The sequence below is a fragment of the Conger conger genome, chromosome 7 (assembly GCF_963514075.1).
Source record: "Conger conger chromosome 7, fConCon1.1, whole genome shotgun sequence".
Lineage (NCBI taxonomy): Eukaryota > Metazoa > Chordata > Actinopteri > Anguilliformes > Congridae > Conger > Conger conger.
The window spans coordinates 49,256,180-49,273,206 of NC_083766.1; the positions used below are offsets into that span (position 1 = coordinate 49,256,180).

At 42.1% G+C, this 17,027-nt stretch overlaps 3 protein-coding genes across 20 annotated transcripts in view; 2 read left to right on the plus strand and 1 right to left on the minus strand.

The window, feature by feature from the left end:
- Positions 1-6,733, plus strand: part of cltca (clathrin, heavy chain a (Hc)) — a 48,401-nt gene extending 41,668 nt beyond the window's left edge. The window contains exons 31-34 of one of the 4 annotated variants that reach the window (XM_061250273.1): positions 1,790-1,810; positions 4,556-4,631; positions 5,374-5,448; positions 5,547-6,733. In XM_061250273.1, the coding sequence (XP_061106257.1) occupies positions 1,790-1,810; positions 4,556-4,631; positions 5,374-5,448; positions 5,547-5,662 (288 nt within the window). In that variant the 3' untranslated portion in view covers positions 5,663-6,733. Of the gene's footprint in view, positions 1-1,789; positions 1,811-4,555; positions 4,632-5,373 lie in introns of all 4 variants that reach the window. The other 3 variants (XM_061250276.1, XM_061250274.1, XM_061250277.1) reach the window with 3 other exon arrangements.
- Positions 6,734-8,346: 1,613 nt separating this feature from the next.
- ptrh2 (peptidyl-tRNA hydrolase 2) lies at positions 8,347-11,615 on the minus strand. 12 transcript variants are annotated; one of them, XM_061250488.1, is made up of 3 exons: positions 11,445-11,480; positions 10,385-10,479; positions 8,347-9,038 (listed from the first exon to the last, which is right to left on the minus strand). In XM_061250488.1, exons 2-3 carry the CDS (start codon positions 10,423-10,425, stop codon positions 8,513-8,515), a joined length of 567 nt encoding a protein of 188 aa, XP_061106472.1. In that variant the 5' UTR covers positions 10,426-10,479; positions 11,445-11,480; the 3' UTR covers positions 8,347-8,512. The 12 variants fall into 12 exon arrangements, with proteins under 12 accessions (XP_061106472.1, XP_061106474.1, XP_061106475.1 ...); XM_061250490.1 differs by having other exon boundaries at positions 11,438-11,454; XM_061250491.1 differs by lacking the exon at positions 11,445-11,480 and adding an exon at positions 11,260-11,280.
- LOC133134082 (vacuole membrane protein 1-like) overlaps positions 9,780-17,027 on the plus strand; it is a 73,474-nt gene continuing 66,226 nt past the window's right edge. For 2 of the 4 annotated variants that reach the window (XM_061250482.1, XM_061250484.1), the window contains exon 1: positions 9,781-9,933. In XM_061250482.1, coding sequence (XP_061106466.1) covers positions 9,876-9,933 — 58 coding nt within the window. In that variant the 5' untranslated portion in view covers positions 9,781-9,875. Of the gene's footprint in view, positions 9,934-11,746; positions 11,815-17,027 lie in introns of those variants that run through there. The other 2 variants (XM_061250481.1, XM_061250483.1) reach the window with 2 other exon arrangements.

The window sequence follows — 17,027 nt, forward strand, 5'->3', positions numbered from 1 at the left end:
AGACACTGCAGCCCGCAGGACGTGGAGTTGAGTTGCACTGCTTTAGGTTCAGAAGCGACATCTTGTTTTAATACTGAAATGGAAGGATAGAATGACGTTTCCCCACTCTTTTTGGATTTCCTTCCCGTTCCAAGGACCGCAGCTCAAAAATCTGTGTGATTATTTTTTCATTTACCCCTCTGGAGTTTGATACTAGCTTCCCAGTTAACGCAAAAAGTTCTCACAATGTTGCTGCCATGTTGTGCCAATGTTGTAACCTTGATGAAACATTGCAGTAACGTTGCAAGTACGTTTTGTGTTGGCTGGGTTAAATTCACCCGACTCTTCTGTCTGCACAGGCCTCCCCGCTCTTCTGAACGGCCCGATCTCTAACCTCCAGCCCTCTTTCCTTCCAGCACCTGCTTCCTGTTTTACCTTCATTTCTGGAGCAAGAATCCAGCTGCACTGCTTCAGCCATTTATGTTCCTTTGGTGTCGGTTATTATTAACGATGGCTTGCTTCTTCATACAAATGTGGTATAAGGCAGAATTTATGATACGGTCATAAAACGATGGTATGAAGGAAAATCTCGGGTTTCGTTTTGGTAGTGTAAACAGATTTGACAGGTTGCGCACCTTTGCATTCCATTTTGTCACGCTACATGTGTTGGCTATACCGTACTACAGAAGATATTACTGCTGATGGTGCTCTTGGGTAATTGAAGTAGTGGACAGAAGTGTTTTAGCATACTTTAATTCAGTGTTTTTTCTCATGTGCACTGTTTTTGAATGATAATGCTTATAAAAAAGGTGCCCTTCAGCTTTAAGCAGATCGTTTGACCGCGAATCACGGTCTAGAATTGTTTTTGCGTTTTTAAACGAAACGCCACGTAAGTTGAGTTGCTCGCTGCACGGTAGCCTGCTGAGAGCATGACCGACTGCATGCTTAGCATGTTACTGCACATTTGAGATGTCCACAATCTCTCTGTGGCTGCAGTAGACTCACAGTGATTTCATTTGACTTCGCACATTCAAGTTGGACGTTCGTTATACAGACAAAACTGACTGTTTATCTGACATCTCTGAAAGTTTGTCAAGTGTTGAACCACGCAGCTTCTGTCGAAACGACGTAGTGTAAAAACTTTTGGATCCCGAATGGACGCAGTTGTGCAATAGCAGGGGTGTGCCCTTGCCCTATCCCTCAGTCTGGAGTGTGGAGGGGTGACGCATAGTTGGCTGTACAATTACCCAGGAAGGGAGGGATTTGGTCACCGTGGTAACCCTGACCACAAGCGCCTTCCCCGACCAATCAGGCTCCTGCAGTCCGTTGTCAGCTGCGGAATCCCCCCTGCACCAGCTGTGCTCTGGGGAACAAAACAGAAAACCTGAACTGTGAAACTGAACATAGGAAAAACTTGCACAGAACTATAACAAAGCTGTAAAAAGCACCTGTGGGGATTTTTTCTCTGTCTTGAATACTTTTGAGAAACTGTAAAATTCTCACCAATGTATAAGTTCTGCTGGAGGCAACATAACTAAACTACCGTACCTCATCCAGAACCATAACCGAAGGCTTGTCATTATTTCATTACGTATAGTTCAGTGTAGGCAGAATGTGTAGGTTACTGCATTTGTATAAAGTGGCTGTCTGTATCTTTTTTCTGTTTGCCCTGTCCTGTTTTCCTCTCTGGTTATGGTTTCCACCTCTCTGAATAACCTTGCGCCTGTGTTTCGTTTCCACCTTTTTTCTTTGATGCTGGTAAAATGGAGCTTGATTTTTCTAAAGCTACGCCTTTGAATTTCCCTTTCAGGTTGATGCAATTAAGGAAAAGGTGAAAGTCGATTCTTATATACCATCTTTATTTTTGTTTTGTTTAGTCTGAAGGACTAAAGACCTGAGGAGTCCTGCATGAGTAGTGTTCCCATGTTACACTGCTTCTAAAACCGGCACATTCCACTAGCGCCTCCGTGTGTCGTGGAGGACCTGACCTAGTGCAGGCACAGCAATCCACCCCTTAGTCCCCTAGGTTACTAATACACCCCTAATACGGAGAATAAACCCTCAGCACGCCAGTCTGCCATTGGTTAACTTTCCTGTTTTTCCCACTTGGACACCACCTTAACCTTAACCCAGGTGCCCAGGTGGGCAGAAACCAGAGTCAGTGGGGGAGAGGTTACTGTAGCCATCTGAAAATCTGTTCCTCACTGAGAAACACAGGCATTTTCAAAAAATGGACTGTAAACCAGTTGTAGACTGCTTTTTACCGTCTTACTAAACTACGAGGAACAATGTTTACCACAAGTTTGAGAGGTTTAATGAAGGTGACAGCTCTTTTCAGAATTATATGTCATTATTACAAAAATAAGCATTCATTTATTGTATTCATAAAATACATTATCTGGAATGTAGCCACTTCAGCCACAAATAAGTGTAACTGTAGTCAAATCTATCTGTTTGAGTATTGCTTTGGGGTTTTTCTCCACTACTTTCAATTCCCTCATTTTACATTATGACGGTTAATACCCAAGAACAAGAGCTGAAAAGTTGTGTCCTTCACTGACCTGTAGTCAGAAGGTGTGTGTGCGAAAAACGGGTAACAGAACTGCACTACGCCAAACGGTTTGGTTTTGTTTGAGAGCATGCCCTTTCATAGCTGTGACGAGCACTTTTGAGAGGCTTGGAGTTTTTGGCTGCGTCTGCTTCTTGGAAGCTTGGGGCGGCTGTATGGACCATCTTCTGCTCTCACTTCTAGCTTGGGGACTGTTGCCTCTCTTTTTTTCATGCACACATGATATGGTGAAGTAACTCTGTAACTAGCATGTTTCTCCCCCCCCTTCACAACAAAGCCACATCTTGCTAAAACACGTGGAAAGAGCCTTTTTAACAAAACTTACTAATTTGTTTAACAAGACGTATTTAGGGAACTGAACCCAGTTTTCAGACATTATGTTGCGAATAGGAATAAATGTACTGTTATATGTCTGTACCCGTATCAAAGGGTTACTTTTGCAGTTTGAATTTGGTCGTTTTTTTTAACCTTGGCCATTCACATATTGGGTTAAATCAAGGAAATACATTTTAGGGTGAGGTTTCTATGAATTTAAATATAATGTTAATCTCTGCTGCTTTGCTAGCAAAAGGCATGTCTTGCTGCTTGCTTATACTATCATTTTTCTCTCTCTTTAAAGGAATACACCAACATTTTGGGGAAATATACCCTTTTTCTGACTTACCCAGACTTAACACGAGATTTTCATTTTTGTGCATTCGCTGGCTCAGTTTCCATGTTAACATAACATAAGGTGTTAGCTTAGCATAAAGACTTGAAGCCTATGGGAGTCAGTAGCCTACCTCCTTCAAAGTGAAGAAATGCACCTTACAGCAACTCCGAAGCGGTATAATTTACACAAGGATTGTAAAACCCAGAGACGATGTTTTCAGAGAAGTTAAGACGGTTAGAACTATAACCTTGGAGCGCGGATCACTGCGCTAAACCAGCGGAAGACAGATGGATACATGTATTCGGCGGTTATAGTTACAACCGTCCGTTGGAACTTCTCCGAAAACAACGTCTCTCGTTTTTACCATTTTTTTCACTGCACGTGCATTTCAAAGACACATGATACCTTGTTTACACAAGGCAAATTATAAGACTGCTTCGGAATTGCTCAAATGTGTGTTTCTTGACTTTGAAGGAGGTAGGCTACTGACTCCTATAGGCTTCAAGTGTTTATGCTAAGCTAATATGTTATGTTAACATGGAAACCAAGCTAGTGAATGCACAAAAATGGAAATGAAATCGAACAGCTTGTCTAAGTCTGGGTAAGTCGGAAAAAAGGTACATTTCCTAAAATCTTGGTGTATTCCTGTAATATTTAACAAATTTACTTCCCTCTCATGTGCTTCTGAAGATAATATAAATCCAAGGCATGATATCCTATGCGGCTGCTGAATTGGCTCCATTTGACAGTTCTCCCTCCCAAAAAAATGGCTTTGAACAGCTTGGGGCTGTGGTGAGATGACTGAAATATCAGCTCAGAAGTGCCCCTAGTGGAGAAGAAGTAATATTGCGAATGACCAGAATAGGACAATTATTTCACTGACACATAGCATATGGGTTTGGTTCCCTATTTACAGGTTATATTAATATAGAAACAAAAACTAAAGGTGGTGGCTTGAGGATGGGACCATGGCCTAAACATTGGTGATCTTTCTTCTGTACCTTGACCAATCTTATGCTTAATACTTTCTCATTCTCTCTCGCACTCTGTGGCTTTTGAGTTGCCGTAAGCTTTTGCCTAATAAGACATTATCAGACCCTAAAGTGCAGCGTTAGGGCAGCTCAGTGCGCTCACTAATAAGCAAATAAAAAATGAAATGCGTTTTGCATTCACCTCTGACCCCCTGACCCCCAAAAATCCATCCTGCCGTGGCTGAAATGGTCCCATCCGCCGGTCATTTCTGGAGTTTGAGGGCCCAGTAAGGAGGGGGCCCGAGAAGGCTTTTCCAGCCGCTCTGACTGGAGCTCCCAGCAGGCGGCACTGTGCTAACCCCCGGCCCCGCCCGTTTCTTCCAGGTGGACAAGCTGGATGCCTCCGAGTCGCTGAGGAAAGAGGAGGAGCAGGCCACAGAGACTCAGCCCATTGTCTACGGTAGGGCACCTGTACCCTTCCTGAGCCTGCCATTTTAAATCAGGGGTGTCAAACTCCAGTCCTGGAGAGCCACAGTGTCTGTAGGTATCAATCAATCAGCAGCCAAGACCTTGAGAACAAGGTGTGAGGACTCAGCCAATAGATGACTTCAATTGCTCAGTCATACCGCTCGCTAAAACCCACCGAAAACCAGCCGACACGGCGGCCCTCCAGGACGAGTTTGACAGCCCTGATTTAACTGACCATGGCAACATTTTGTTAGTCTGCTGTAATTGAAACTTTTATTCATTTTAAAAATCTCAATACCACTCCCAAACAGACAAGTAGAACAGACTAGAGGAATTAGTAATGTAGAATAGTATGTCTGCATGCTGTGACTAGTACTTGTAAAATGTACGTGCTGGAGAGATGAGGCGCAGACTAACTGGAGAAAACTCATGAATGTTTTGACTACATTGTGAAAGAATTATGGGAGCATGTAGATCAGGGCTACCCAACCCTGTACCCGAATACGTACCTTCCTGTAGCTTTTCACTTCAACTCTTAATTTGACACACAGGATTCTACTAATTAGCAGCTCAGCGAAATATCTAGCTGTTGAATGAGGTGTGCTTTGTCAGGGTTGGTGTGAAGCCCCACAGGACTGTGGCTCTCTAGGAACAGGGTTGGGCAGCCCTGACATAGAATGTGACTGGTACACAACACGACCCGCTTGACTACACGCATGTCTGTGTGTCCTCAGGCACACCCCAGCTGATGCTGACCGCGGGCCCCAGCGTCCCCGTCCCGCCCCAGCAGGCCTACGGCTACGGCTACACGGCGCCCGCCGGGTACGGGCAGGCCCCCCCGCCGCAGCCGGGCTTTGGCTACAGCATGTAGACCCCCCCGACACCCGCCCCCACCTCCGCCCGTGCCCGGCGTCATCCATCCACCTCTCCTTCCGCTCTCCAGCCAGCTCATTATTACGGTCTTCTACTCACAACAGGGGATTCAGATACAAATGTATTCTTTTTTTATTCTTTTCCTTTTAAAGCTGTCATGAAGGACTCCATTTTATTCCTATTGTTTAAAGAAAAAAGAAAAAAAGATCGGATCACAATGTTTGATTTTGTTTTTTTTCCACATTCCATATTATTTACTAGAATTATTATAATTTTTTTGTCTTATTTTAAAGGGGAATGGTTTGTGTACATAAGAGGGCTTGTGGGAAGAGCAAGTCCTCTTCTTAATTAAAAAAAAAAAAAAAGGTCTCTTGTGAAGCATCTGATTTGCACTCTGTAGTGAGAAGATACTAATGTAGATCTCTTCATTTTGATGTATGTGAGCAGCTTGTTCTGTCCGTCTGTAAAAGGCATTTAATTATTGTATATTGAGGAAAAGTAAAAAAAAAAAAAAGAAGAAAAAAAAAAAAGCTACAATGTTCGTAATATTTGAACATAAAGACTGCCGCTTCCATGACTACAACTAGAAACACTACGTAATACCAGTATATCCTACACGGTTTGTGTAGCTATATAAAAGATTATTTTAAATGCATACAGACAAAATTTAAAGAAGTGAGATTTTATTCCTCCCCAGCCTATGCAGGTTCTCCAAATTAACTGTGTAGAAGTTGTTGGTGTCTTTTTGTTCACTCCACGTGTGACTGTATACAGTGCTTTTGTGTGGGACCATTCCATTTGAGGAGGGATATATTAAAAAAAAATCTGACCTGTGTGTGTTTACTAACCCCTTCCTTCGTGCTGAGGTTTGTCTATGCTGGATATTGTGGTGTTCTAGGTCGCTGTTTTGAGTGTACAGAAGAGAGAATTTTAAAAAACCCAATAACCTGCTGCCCTGCCAGTTTTGGTTTCCGCGGTTTTGCCCTCTGATCAAATTGTGAATAAAATTACAGGACTGTGGTAAATTTGTGGTTGTATTAAATCATATGTGTTTAAAATATCAATCATAAGCCCCCCCCCCCCCCTTATATAACACAATAACGAAAGGCATTAAGATTCTAAATGTGCACTTAACGACTGTGCATAAACGTTGGATTTCAGTAAATGACATGGCAGTCTTCTTTTCAATATAAAATAAAGGCTTCTTGTTTGTCAAGAACAGTCTTGTGTAATGCCTGCTTATGTGCCACATATCTAACACTGCTCTTTCACCTTGTGGCCTGGAGTTTTACTGGAGCCATTTTCCCTTGCATTTCAAATTCAGAAATGCTGGATTTAGCAGAAGTGTGAACAATGAAATTAATGCAATAACACATTTGATGAATGCCTGCAAATAGCAGCGCAGGTATAACACCTGAATTCATGCCAACATACCTACATGTAGAAGAGTTGCATTAAAACGTCTGTATATTCCTTTGCCACTGCACAACAACCTGCTCTGTGCCCAGTTTTAATAGCTGGCCACTGGATGGCATTGTAGGCAAATAATATTTCTCAGTCGTCTACAGTATAGTGAATACAGTTTAAACCATGACAAATGTGGACAATAGATAACAGGGCACATTAATGCTGATAACCTTGGGTAAAGGACAAATCAAATTTCGCAATAACTTAACTGGTAGCTTTATATGAAATTGAGTATCAGCAACTGTATTTGCATTGCCTGTGATCTAAGAAAATGATCATCACAACTGAAAGCTGTTTAAGGAATCTCAAATAAATGTTTCAGATTTAAAAACTGTTAGCGTTATGATTAAAATAGTAACCTGAAAAACCTCAACTGAGTCGTCAATTTTTGGAATGTCTCAAACTCCATATAGACGCTTCTGCCTAATAATATGTTATTAGACACTGCGGTGTGGCATTAGGCATAAAATAAACTGCAACACATAATTTGCTTCGAATATGGATCCTTATTGGTCAGACAATGTTAAAATTTTACAGAACCTGTTGAATGCAGGTTAAAATGTGTTCAACGCTAAGGGAGACCAGAGATGGTTGTCACACTGCTTACATCTCACTAGAAGGCACTGTTCAAAGACTTCGGTATCAAAGTTCATTTCATGAATAAGCCATTCATCACTGAAGTGAGGGGGGGGTTTAATGTTTAGGTCAAAAAGTAAAATTTCAACTCATTTCAATGCATTTTTCTTCTATGCTATCAAATAATCTTCAAACAATTATCAACATTGAAAACTGAAGGGAGGGCTATCATTTATATAGGTTTTTCTTTCGTTAGGTTACAAAATGTGGTCACTAGCTACAATTCTAGCAAAAATGCACTGTTGAGGATGCTTGTCACATTTACTTTGGGGTTGGTTGACATGTCATTTTTCCATGTCAAATCTATAGCCTAAAACAAGGGTCTATCCCCACACATTTGAAATGTTATCAAGAGATTTCCATCAAAGACGTGTCGTTTACCTTACCTCCTTGAAAAAATGTTGCGATGAAAGGTTGGTGAAAAACCTGGGGAAAAAATACATCCGGGCACAGAGTGACAGGATGTCTTTGTGAGTTTATAACTTTCATGCAAGAGGATAAAAGGTATACATACTACTACTTAAACTGATGCACTAATGTTGAAATTACTCTTATATGACGCGCTGAAATTGAGTAAGTCACAAGTGAGTAAAAAGTGTGACAACCATCTCCCCTACCCCAAAACTCTTCTCAAATAAATGTTCTTAAGAGGTTGCAATTATTTCCTATTTTAACATTGCATTGGAGTTGATGGAAAGACCTCTTAATACAGAATGATCAAGCTGGAACTATTTACTGTCGTGCAAAGAAGATTTTTAATCAAAATGTTAATTTAATTTGAAGCTCCTGAGTACAATAAAAAATAAATTGACATTTACAGCCATTTAGAAGGGAATGCACTCCACAACCGTATGAACCGTGGCCAGAGCATTATCAACTTTTGCTACTAGAAGAAATTTAATAAAGTTTTAAGTGTCCAGTGACTTTGTCCACGAGATGAACTGGCCCAGGGCCAATACCCAACACAGTGCGTGAGCCAGGAGCGATTTGGGTCCTCCCGGCATCGTGAATCAAACTGATGGGCAGACCGAGCTCTTTCGCGTGGGCTAGCAGCTCGATCAAGCTCTCCTCATCCGGCGCTCTGACGACCACCTTGGGCTGGCCGCAGTACTCCCACTGCTTGAGCAGGTCGGGGTTCCTCCGCTGGACCTGCTTGTACGCGGAGACGGCCGCGTGTGAACACTGCGCCGCCACCTTCCCTTTGCCCATCTTCAGGTCGTTTCGCACCACCAGCGTCATCTTGAACTCCCCGCTCTCCCCCATCACGCTCGTCTCGCTTCCTGCTCCGTTACCGGGGGCGGGAATCAGGCCCTTCACCGGCCGGGCCAGCCGACCTCGGAGGAGCCACCCGATACACAGTCCGCAGCCCACGCCGGCCAGAACGCCAATCGCCATCTGATTCGACACCGAATCCATTTTAAGGCTGAAAATTAGATAAGTTACAGAAAACGACAGAAACTAGTTAGCTCTCATTTCTTGCCACAAGTATTCAGTGGGCTCAGCATATAGGCAATTCACTATATTACATTACTGCACAGGTGCAAAGTCCAGGAGTTGGTAAAAGTCCTGCCACACGTTTCTTCAACCCTAGTTATTGGCACAAAAATACTGGTGAGGACTTTTCTACCTCTGCAGTATTGATAAGTGGTAAACCAGAAGCAATGACATTGACTTTATGATATCCCAAGTTATTTAACAATCTCTTGTTAACATGAAGCCTCTTTCCTTTCAGTTTAGCACCAATACACTGATATACCAGAGACTGAAATCCATGTCAACCATGAGATCAGTGATCTTCATTCCTGTTCCTGGCAGGCCACAGGGTCTGCTGGCTTTTGCTGTTACTCAGCACTTAATTGATCAATTAAAGCAGATGATTAAAGTTGGTTTCTTGGCTATGAATCGTTTGCTCATATTAAGGCAAAGGCACAAACCAGCAGACCCTGTGGCCCACCTGGACAAGGGATGAAGATGGCTGTCAGAGGTACCCGATCGTGCCAAGGAGGGCCGAGAATATGCACCTTTTAATTCCAACCAGTCACTACACCATCTGATAACACTGATGTGAACAATTAGCGCACCTCCTACCACACAGGAGGGAACCAATCAGTGAATCCAACAGGTGAAGGGATCGGTTGGAATGAAAACCTACATACTCTTGGCCCTCCATAGCACATGACTGGGTACCATGGCTGGAGATGGTTATAGGTTTAAGCACTAATAGAGGCATCAAAGTTGACCATAGATTTCAATAGCATTTATGTATAGTTATTGTACTACTCGGGTTACTCTAGCTGCCAACCGTGGTATGCTACTTGGTAAGTTGATGTACTCTTCAAGGGTTCAGTTTGTATCTATTTGATCATGCTAGGACTCGGAATTGTACATTCCTCTAGGGCAGGGGTCGGCAACCCTGGTCCTGGAGAGCAGCAGGGTGTGCTGGCTTTCGTTTCCACCTTAAAATAAGCAACCGATTCAGACCCAAGAAACCAGGTGAGGTGAGTTAACTGTGTAATCAACGGCTTTCACTGATCAATTAATGCCAAGTAACAATAAAAGCCAGCACACCCTGCGGCTCTCCAGGACCAGGGTTGCCGACCCCTGCTCTAGGGTCCTATACGTCCTTGTCCCTGGGTTTGATTTGCACTTCATTGTACGTCGCTCTGTATAAGAGCATCTGCTAAATGACTTTAATGTAATGTAATGACCACAACAGTTATACAACCACAACACAAAAAAAACTAGCAATCGAGAAAACGATGTCAATACCTCAGACTGCGCAGAGCCTTATGCTGACCAGCACAATCCATCTAGCTACATACGGGTAGTTATGTTTCCTTTTTTTTAAAGAAATTTCAGTATACCTTGAATACACACAAAACATTAATTAATCAACAATTAGTTTAATATTGCAGAAATCAACAATGTACCACTGTGCTCTAATTTTTATGATTCACATAGTTGCAACACATTCCAAGTAAATTACAGATACAATATTACAACGTGCGGTGAAGTATGCAGGTGAATCTAAATTTAACATTTAAAAACATGCTTGGTTCAGTACCAAAACACATTTACAGTGTCGAAACGAGGCAAAATATAAATGAGTTCGTCTAGGCCAGGGGTCGGCAACCAGGGTGTGCTGGCTTTCGTCTCCACCTTAAAATAAGCAACCGATTCAGACCCAAGAAACCAAGTGAGGTGAGTTAACTGTGTAATCAACGGCTTTCATTGATCAATTAATGCCAAGTAACAACGAAAGCCAGCACACCCTGCGGCTCTCCAGGACCAGGGTTGCCGACCACTGGTCTAGGCCTACGTTGCAGACAGGCAAGACGAGTCGGGCTGGTTCAATATTAAAGTGACTCCAAATCTCAACTCACCTTAAAAAAAAAAAAATCACCATCAAATGAATGTTAGTTATACTTACTGACATTTATTCATTCATTCATTCATTCATGCTTTTAAACAGAATTCACTCCAAAAAGACGATAGCTTTCTATCCTTCCCCAGAGTAAAGCAATGATGTGTAGTGCTACACGACATAACTACATGTTCTTGCAAATGAAAATGTCATGCATTCCATTTAAATAGCTAATAAACCGATTATCATAAAACCATTAATGGTTGAATATTTAACCCACATTTCGTCGATTGAGCTCAACTTTCCCCTCAACGCGTGCAAACACAAAGTCCTCATTTTGATAGCCTTTCTCGGTAAATTACCCTTTGGTCTTCACTGGCCTACCATTTAACTGATATATATATATTCATGTCAGTAATTTAAACGACGTATTTTCAGTAAAATTCGAATGTAAATACCTCTTACCTCCCTACTGTTCTTACTCGCTGACTTGTGGTATCGTCGCGCAGTGATGACATCATAATTGAAGCAAACTTTTTTTTTTCTTCATATTTTTCATTTTGTTATAATAGGCGTATATGTTTGTATTCTTTTTACGGTATACAAATGTGAACATGTTTCATTTGTGTACACGAATCATACGGTAAACGATCGTATGATTCGTGTGACGACCAATTTGTATCACAAGTATAAGCCAATGAGAAGGCCCTGCGTGAGCGGAAGCATGCGATAGAGTAAGCAAGCTATCGATAGCTAAACTAAGCTAAGCTAAACACAGCCACACGACTCTCTGCGCGCTGCAGTGACTGTCAGTGACTGAGCGTGGAAAGAGAAGGTAAGAGTATGCCAGTGCACACAAAACTGTTGGGTAGCTGCACCCACTGTGCTCTGTTGGGGCCAGCTACATTGTAGCCATAGACATATATTAATATAATACCGAATAGAGCATTGCACTACCTGTTAACAAGTGATCTTTTAAATGGAATGAAAATAAATGCAAGGGAACAAGCTTAATAACGAGTTGGCTAGCTAGTTGGCAATCTTTAGTGGACATGGAAACGGTCTGTTATGGTATAAATTGTAAATCTGACAGTGCAACAGGGATCGTGTGCACACTATTTATTAATGATGGCCTAAATACTGATATTTTCAGTTAGACTGCTGGATAACGTTAGACATTCGTTGCACTTGGAGCTTGTCAGCGCCACCAGTTAAGCTAAAGATATCTCTAGAATTGCATAGCGCAATTACGCATTGCATATACAGTGAACCATAGACTGATGTCTTGCTAACCAAGTTCGTTAAACGGTTTGTACCTGTCCACGGATACAGAGTGAAATAGATTTTGGAATTAATTCATTTAGGTAACGTTAGATGTTGAAACATTGATATCCAGGCAATATCTTTTCGATGCTGTTCTGCCATGTGGCATTATCCTGAGGTAACGTTACACCTGCCATTTCGAGATTTTCATTTTGCAAAGGAATTCACAATGCATGTGATGTGGAACGCAGTTATTTCCTAATTTTCATTCTCTTCTTGCTCAAACTGGCTTTCAGGAAAAGGTGGTGGTCATTATGGTCCGTGTATAGAAAGAGATAAACACTGCTATACTTATTTTTTTAGTTCACTTAGTTTTTTTCTTTACTCAAACTTGGTTCATTGATCCTGGCAAGTTCAATATTTTCCCAGTCGAAACGATTGCATGATAGCTGCTGTCCTCCTTTTAAACTGTTTTAGTTATTTTTATTTTTGTATAGCACTTAGAGATGCAGTCACAAAGACAATTTACCGGAAAATAGGAAAAGAAAATGGGGATAAATACAAAAGCCTGGGTAAACAAGAAAGTTAGGTAAAAACACCTTAGAGGATTAAAACAAAACATGCAATGAAAGTCCACAGGGGTCAATTAACATGTTCTTTTTAGCATTCTCTTTTATTTATTTCCTTTAAACGCTGGATTAGGAATATTGTTTTCTTTACTTAACCAGAGTTGGGTGTTGTCATTTGTCCAATTCTGTCGTTCTTTCCCAGACCATATCAGATTTTGTTGTGCCCTACTTTATACCAATTAAACACACCCTCACTCTCACAGTGATTTGAATGTCCCGACTACCAACTTTGGCAGTCAAGACATTTGACTCCATACATGATGGGCCAAAACTTGTGTGTGTGTGTGTGTGTGTTGATAATGCTTCAGTGAAGACAGCCTTCCAGTCCTCTTGACAAAAAGGGAAGAATGAAAATGGCAGAATATGGGTGAGGAGCTGAGGGCTGTGACCTGTTACAAACTAAGTTATCACCCCAGGGCCGTCACTCCCAACTTTAAATTAGACCGGATGTCTCATAAATCAGTCTGCTGCTAATACGGTTCTATGCACAGGAATAATTCAGTCTCTCTTAGCTTCTTATATACAGAAACCCAGGGAGAATTTCTATATAGGTATATTTTAGGCGATGACCTGATTGTTTTATTTTTAGTGATTTAATTGGATATTCTTTTCTCCTGTGATTGAGGAATGAAAAGGAGTTAGCAATGTGCTTAACTCCACCCCAACCCCCCTCCCCACACACACACACACACACACACATACACACACACTGTAATGAAGTGCCCCTGTGCAGTTACCTTACACATAGCCTGCACTGAAGCAGCATTTGTACACAGAGCAGCTCTGGCCAGCAGCAGTTTTGGCTCCCTGCTCCATTGTGAGGTCACCGCACAGTGTCGCCGTGTGTTGCGCTGGTCCATATTGGAGCACTCCAGAACCTTCCTGGGTCATTGAGGTGAGGCTTTACATTCAACACTGCTTTTGGTGTCATGAACCTTTATATTGAGACGTGCAAAGGAGCAGAATAAGGCTTCTCCAGTACCTAAACATACATTTGGACTGTTGGGGGGGACGTGATGAAGCTCAATAGTTTGCCCACACTTTAACTTGTCTCAGAGAAGGAATTTTCTGGTTTATACATGTCTTAATTTGTTGTTGTAGTACCTTCTGCTGTATGGGCTGTTCGCTTCGTCATTTTGCCCCAATACAATTTAGTTGTGAGGTTGTTCTGTTTAAATTCTCAAGTACATGTGGCTTGACAGTTTATGCAATGTTTGCTGTCAAGTTCAAGGTTTTTGAGGTTTTTTTTGGCAGTGTAGTTGCAGAATGTAAGGTTTGTGCAGAGATATGTTATTGCGCAATGACCTTCTTTTTTTGGGGGGCTCCTCTGAGCCTGGCATTGTGCAACAGAAGTGTTATGAAAGTGTTCCGAGAGTGCTGCTTTAAAATCGAAACTGAGCTCCGTATTTGGGAGTCAAATATTTAGAGCAGTTTACTGCAGATTTGCAGTGCCCTGTGCTCGTCTAGAGAAACTGTTTGAAACGGCATAATTGCATTTTTTTATCTGTGCAGGAATTAACCTGTTTTAATAGTAGGTTTTTTGGTTATAAGTCTAATGCCTTGCTTTCTATTACCAGTAGAATTCAGTGAAGAACATTTTAATCACATATTCTGATCTTACATCTTAAAGGGTTAAGTGTTTTGAGTCTTCCTCTGCCTGAATGTCCAGGAGAGCACAGATGACTGATAGGTCTATAATCAAGGTCCCTACGCTTGAAACCTGTGTTTACAGCATAAATTATAGTCCTGTGTTCTGTTTTACCGTAAATCTGTTTGTCTCCTCCGCATTTGAGGTTGGTTTACGCACATGTTATCAAGACTGACTGTTTGTTAGTAATCTGTTGGGGCCTTCGAAGTTACTATCTTAGTCATCATCCTGTGCTTATTTTTTTTTTTTTTAAACAAAGTTTCTGTTCGCCATCTTCAGAAGGACCCACTTTTAGTGCTCATTTCCCCAAACTTCTTAATCTCATTCGAGCAGGGTGTTTTTTGTGTGAATGAAGCACTCACACAAAAGCAGACTGGTAGGGCTGCATTGAAATCAATGAGGCTTGATAGTTTCACCACAAAAGCACTGGCAGGGACATTTTCCACGCTGAGCAGGAAAGAGGCAGTCGTGAGTCATTCTGGGTAATATTTCATTCACAGCCATTACCTTGATGGGGGCTCTGCGCCCTCCTTCCTGAGCAGAAAAGTAAAATGATTTAGAAGCCAAGTAATGCAATACATTATGATGCACTGCGATGTGATCTAAAGTGCTGTATTTTAACCAGTGTGAAATGTATCGGTCCAAAGGTTTCTCTGAATAGCCTACAAGTTGTTTGTTTCACTGGTATAATTCACTCCACTTTCAGCTTGTCTGAACGTATGCAGAGTGTTGAAAAGTAGAAAATGTAGCCAGCCCATACAAGGCCGGCCTGCATTATATTATCAGCAGTATGAAAACATAACACTCTTTTAAACTACTCTTATTCAGCCGCATTACCGGCTGTTATGTAAGTAGTCTTTTTAATGACCTCTCCATCAAATCCCGATGTGTAGGTTGGTACCGACTCCTACAGACCTCTTGTGCTTGAACGCTGTGTTTTAATGCCCTCCTAACTCCATCTGTAATTGCAGCACATCTCTCTCGGTTAGAAGCACAATTTCTGATGCGTTTAAGTAATAGCCCAGGCACAGGAATTATCCTGTTGTTAAGTTGCGTGGGAAGGCATTTGATCGGTCTATTTGTCACGGGTGAGAAGCACAACTGATGAACCTTTTAGAAATCTAAGAAACCGTTCTGAAGATAAAGTGTTTTCAAAGCACTTTCCAAAATGGGCGACCACTGAACTGAAACTTGCACTTAAATCAACGGACTTTCACGTTCATATTCTGATTATTTTTGACCAGGCCTCCTTCAGAGTTTGTATTTGGTTAATGTATTTCCCATCTTGGGTGTGCTGATTTGAGGATGGGGTCACCTGAAAATATGGGAGGGAAAAAAACATATCTTATGTTAATGTGGGCTGCTACTTGTCGAACACCACAACAACCCAACTCTAACCCACCCAAGAATCGCCATTCTTTTGGGGTTGCACCAGAAATAACTTTGGCATTATTCAGTCATCAGTGTGAATGAGAATTGCTCTAGAGACTCTACCTGTGTCTTTTTTTGGGCTGATGCATTTCTAATGGGTTTTCATCAGCGGAGGCACTTTTAAGGGCTAAACAGCTCCACTCGCTCAGTAGTGGGTTTTTCTCTGTGCTGGTAACCTCATCTCGCTCCATTGTGTTTTTTTCCGCCCACTTCTGTCGATCGCCATTTTAATTTCCATTTAAATGCTACTTACCTTCTGTTCTCTGCATTATCATAATGGTGATTGTGATCGCGATAGAAGAAGAAGAAGTGTGTGTGTGTGTGTGTGTGTGTGTGTGTGTGTGTGTGTGTGTGTGTGTGTGTGTGTGTGTGTGCGCAGACGCTTCTGCCTTCATTTGAACCAATTGAAACGTGAGAAACGATTCCCCTTAGTGCCTCGCGGCCGTTTTTAATTCGCCGTTCATTATGTGAGAAAGAAGAAATTAAAAATGGGCTGGATGTGCTGAAGGGAATGGTTCCTCAGATGTTACTTGACACCGCTGTGTAGCGTGTCACTGCCAGATTACTGCTCAAATTTTGCATGTGTCCCTAGACACACGCGTCGGCTGACAAGCATGCATCGGCTTTATTTATTCATTAATTTTTCAAACGCTAGCAGTGGAATTTGTTACCGGGGACGAGCGCTAACATCTTGAAGCCCTTAAGTCCTCTCCAGTAGGCCTGGCTGTTGACCTTTCCGTACGTTTAATATCCACACGCTCAGACTCGGGTGGACAGGGAACACCTGGGTTTCGCTGTGCGCTGTCGTGATGCTTCTACGGGGGTCGCAGAATTTCCTTCAACAAGCTGTTTTCATCACAACGTCAAAATGTACGTCCAAGTCAAAGCGAGAATGGGCCTTAGAGCTGCTGTAGAGTACAGGAATGGTCAGCTTTCAGTGACTGCACCGTGCGTGTAAATCCTGCTCTCGGCACAGCTCTGATTGGTGGAGAGGGAGGTTCCCATGGGGCTCGGCTGGTTACTGATGCAAAGCTAGCTACCATCATGCCTCTAGGGGAGTACTGTCCAGTAGTCCAG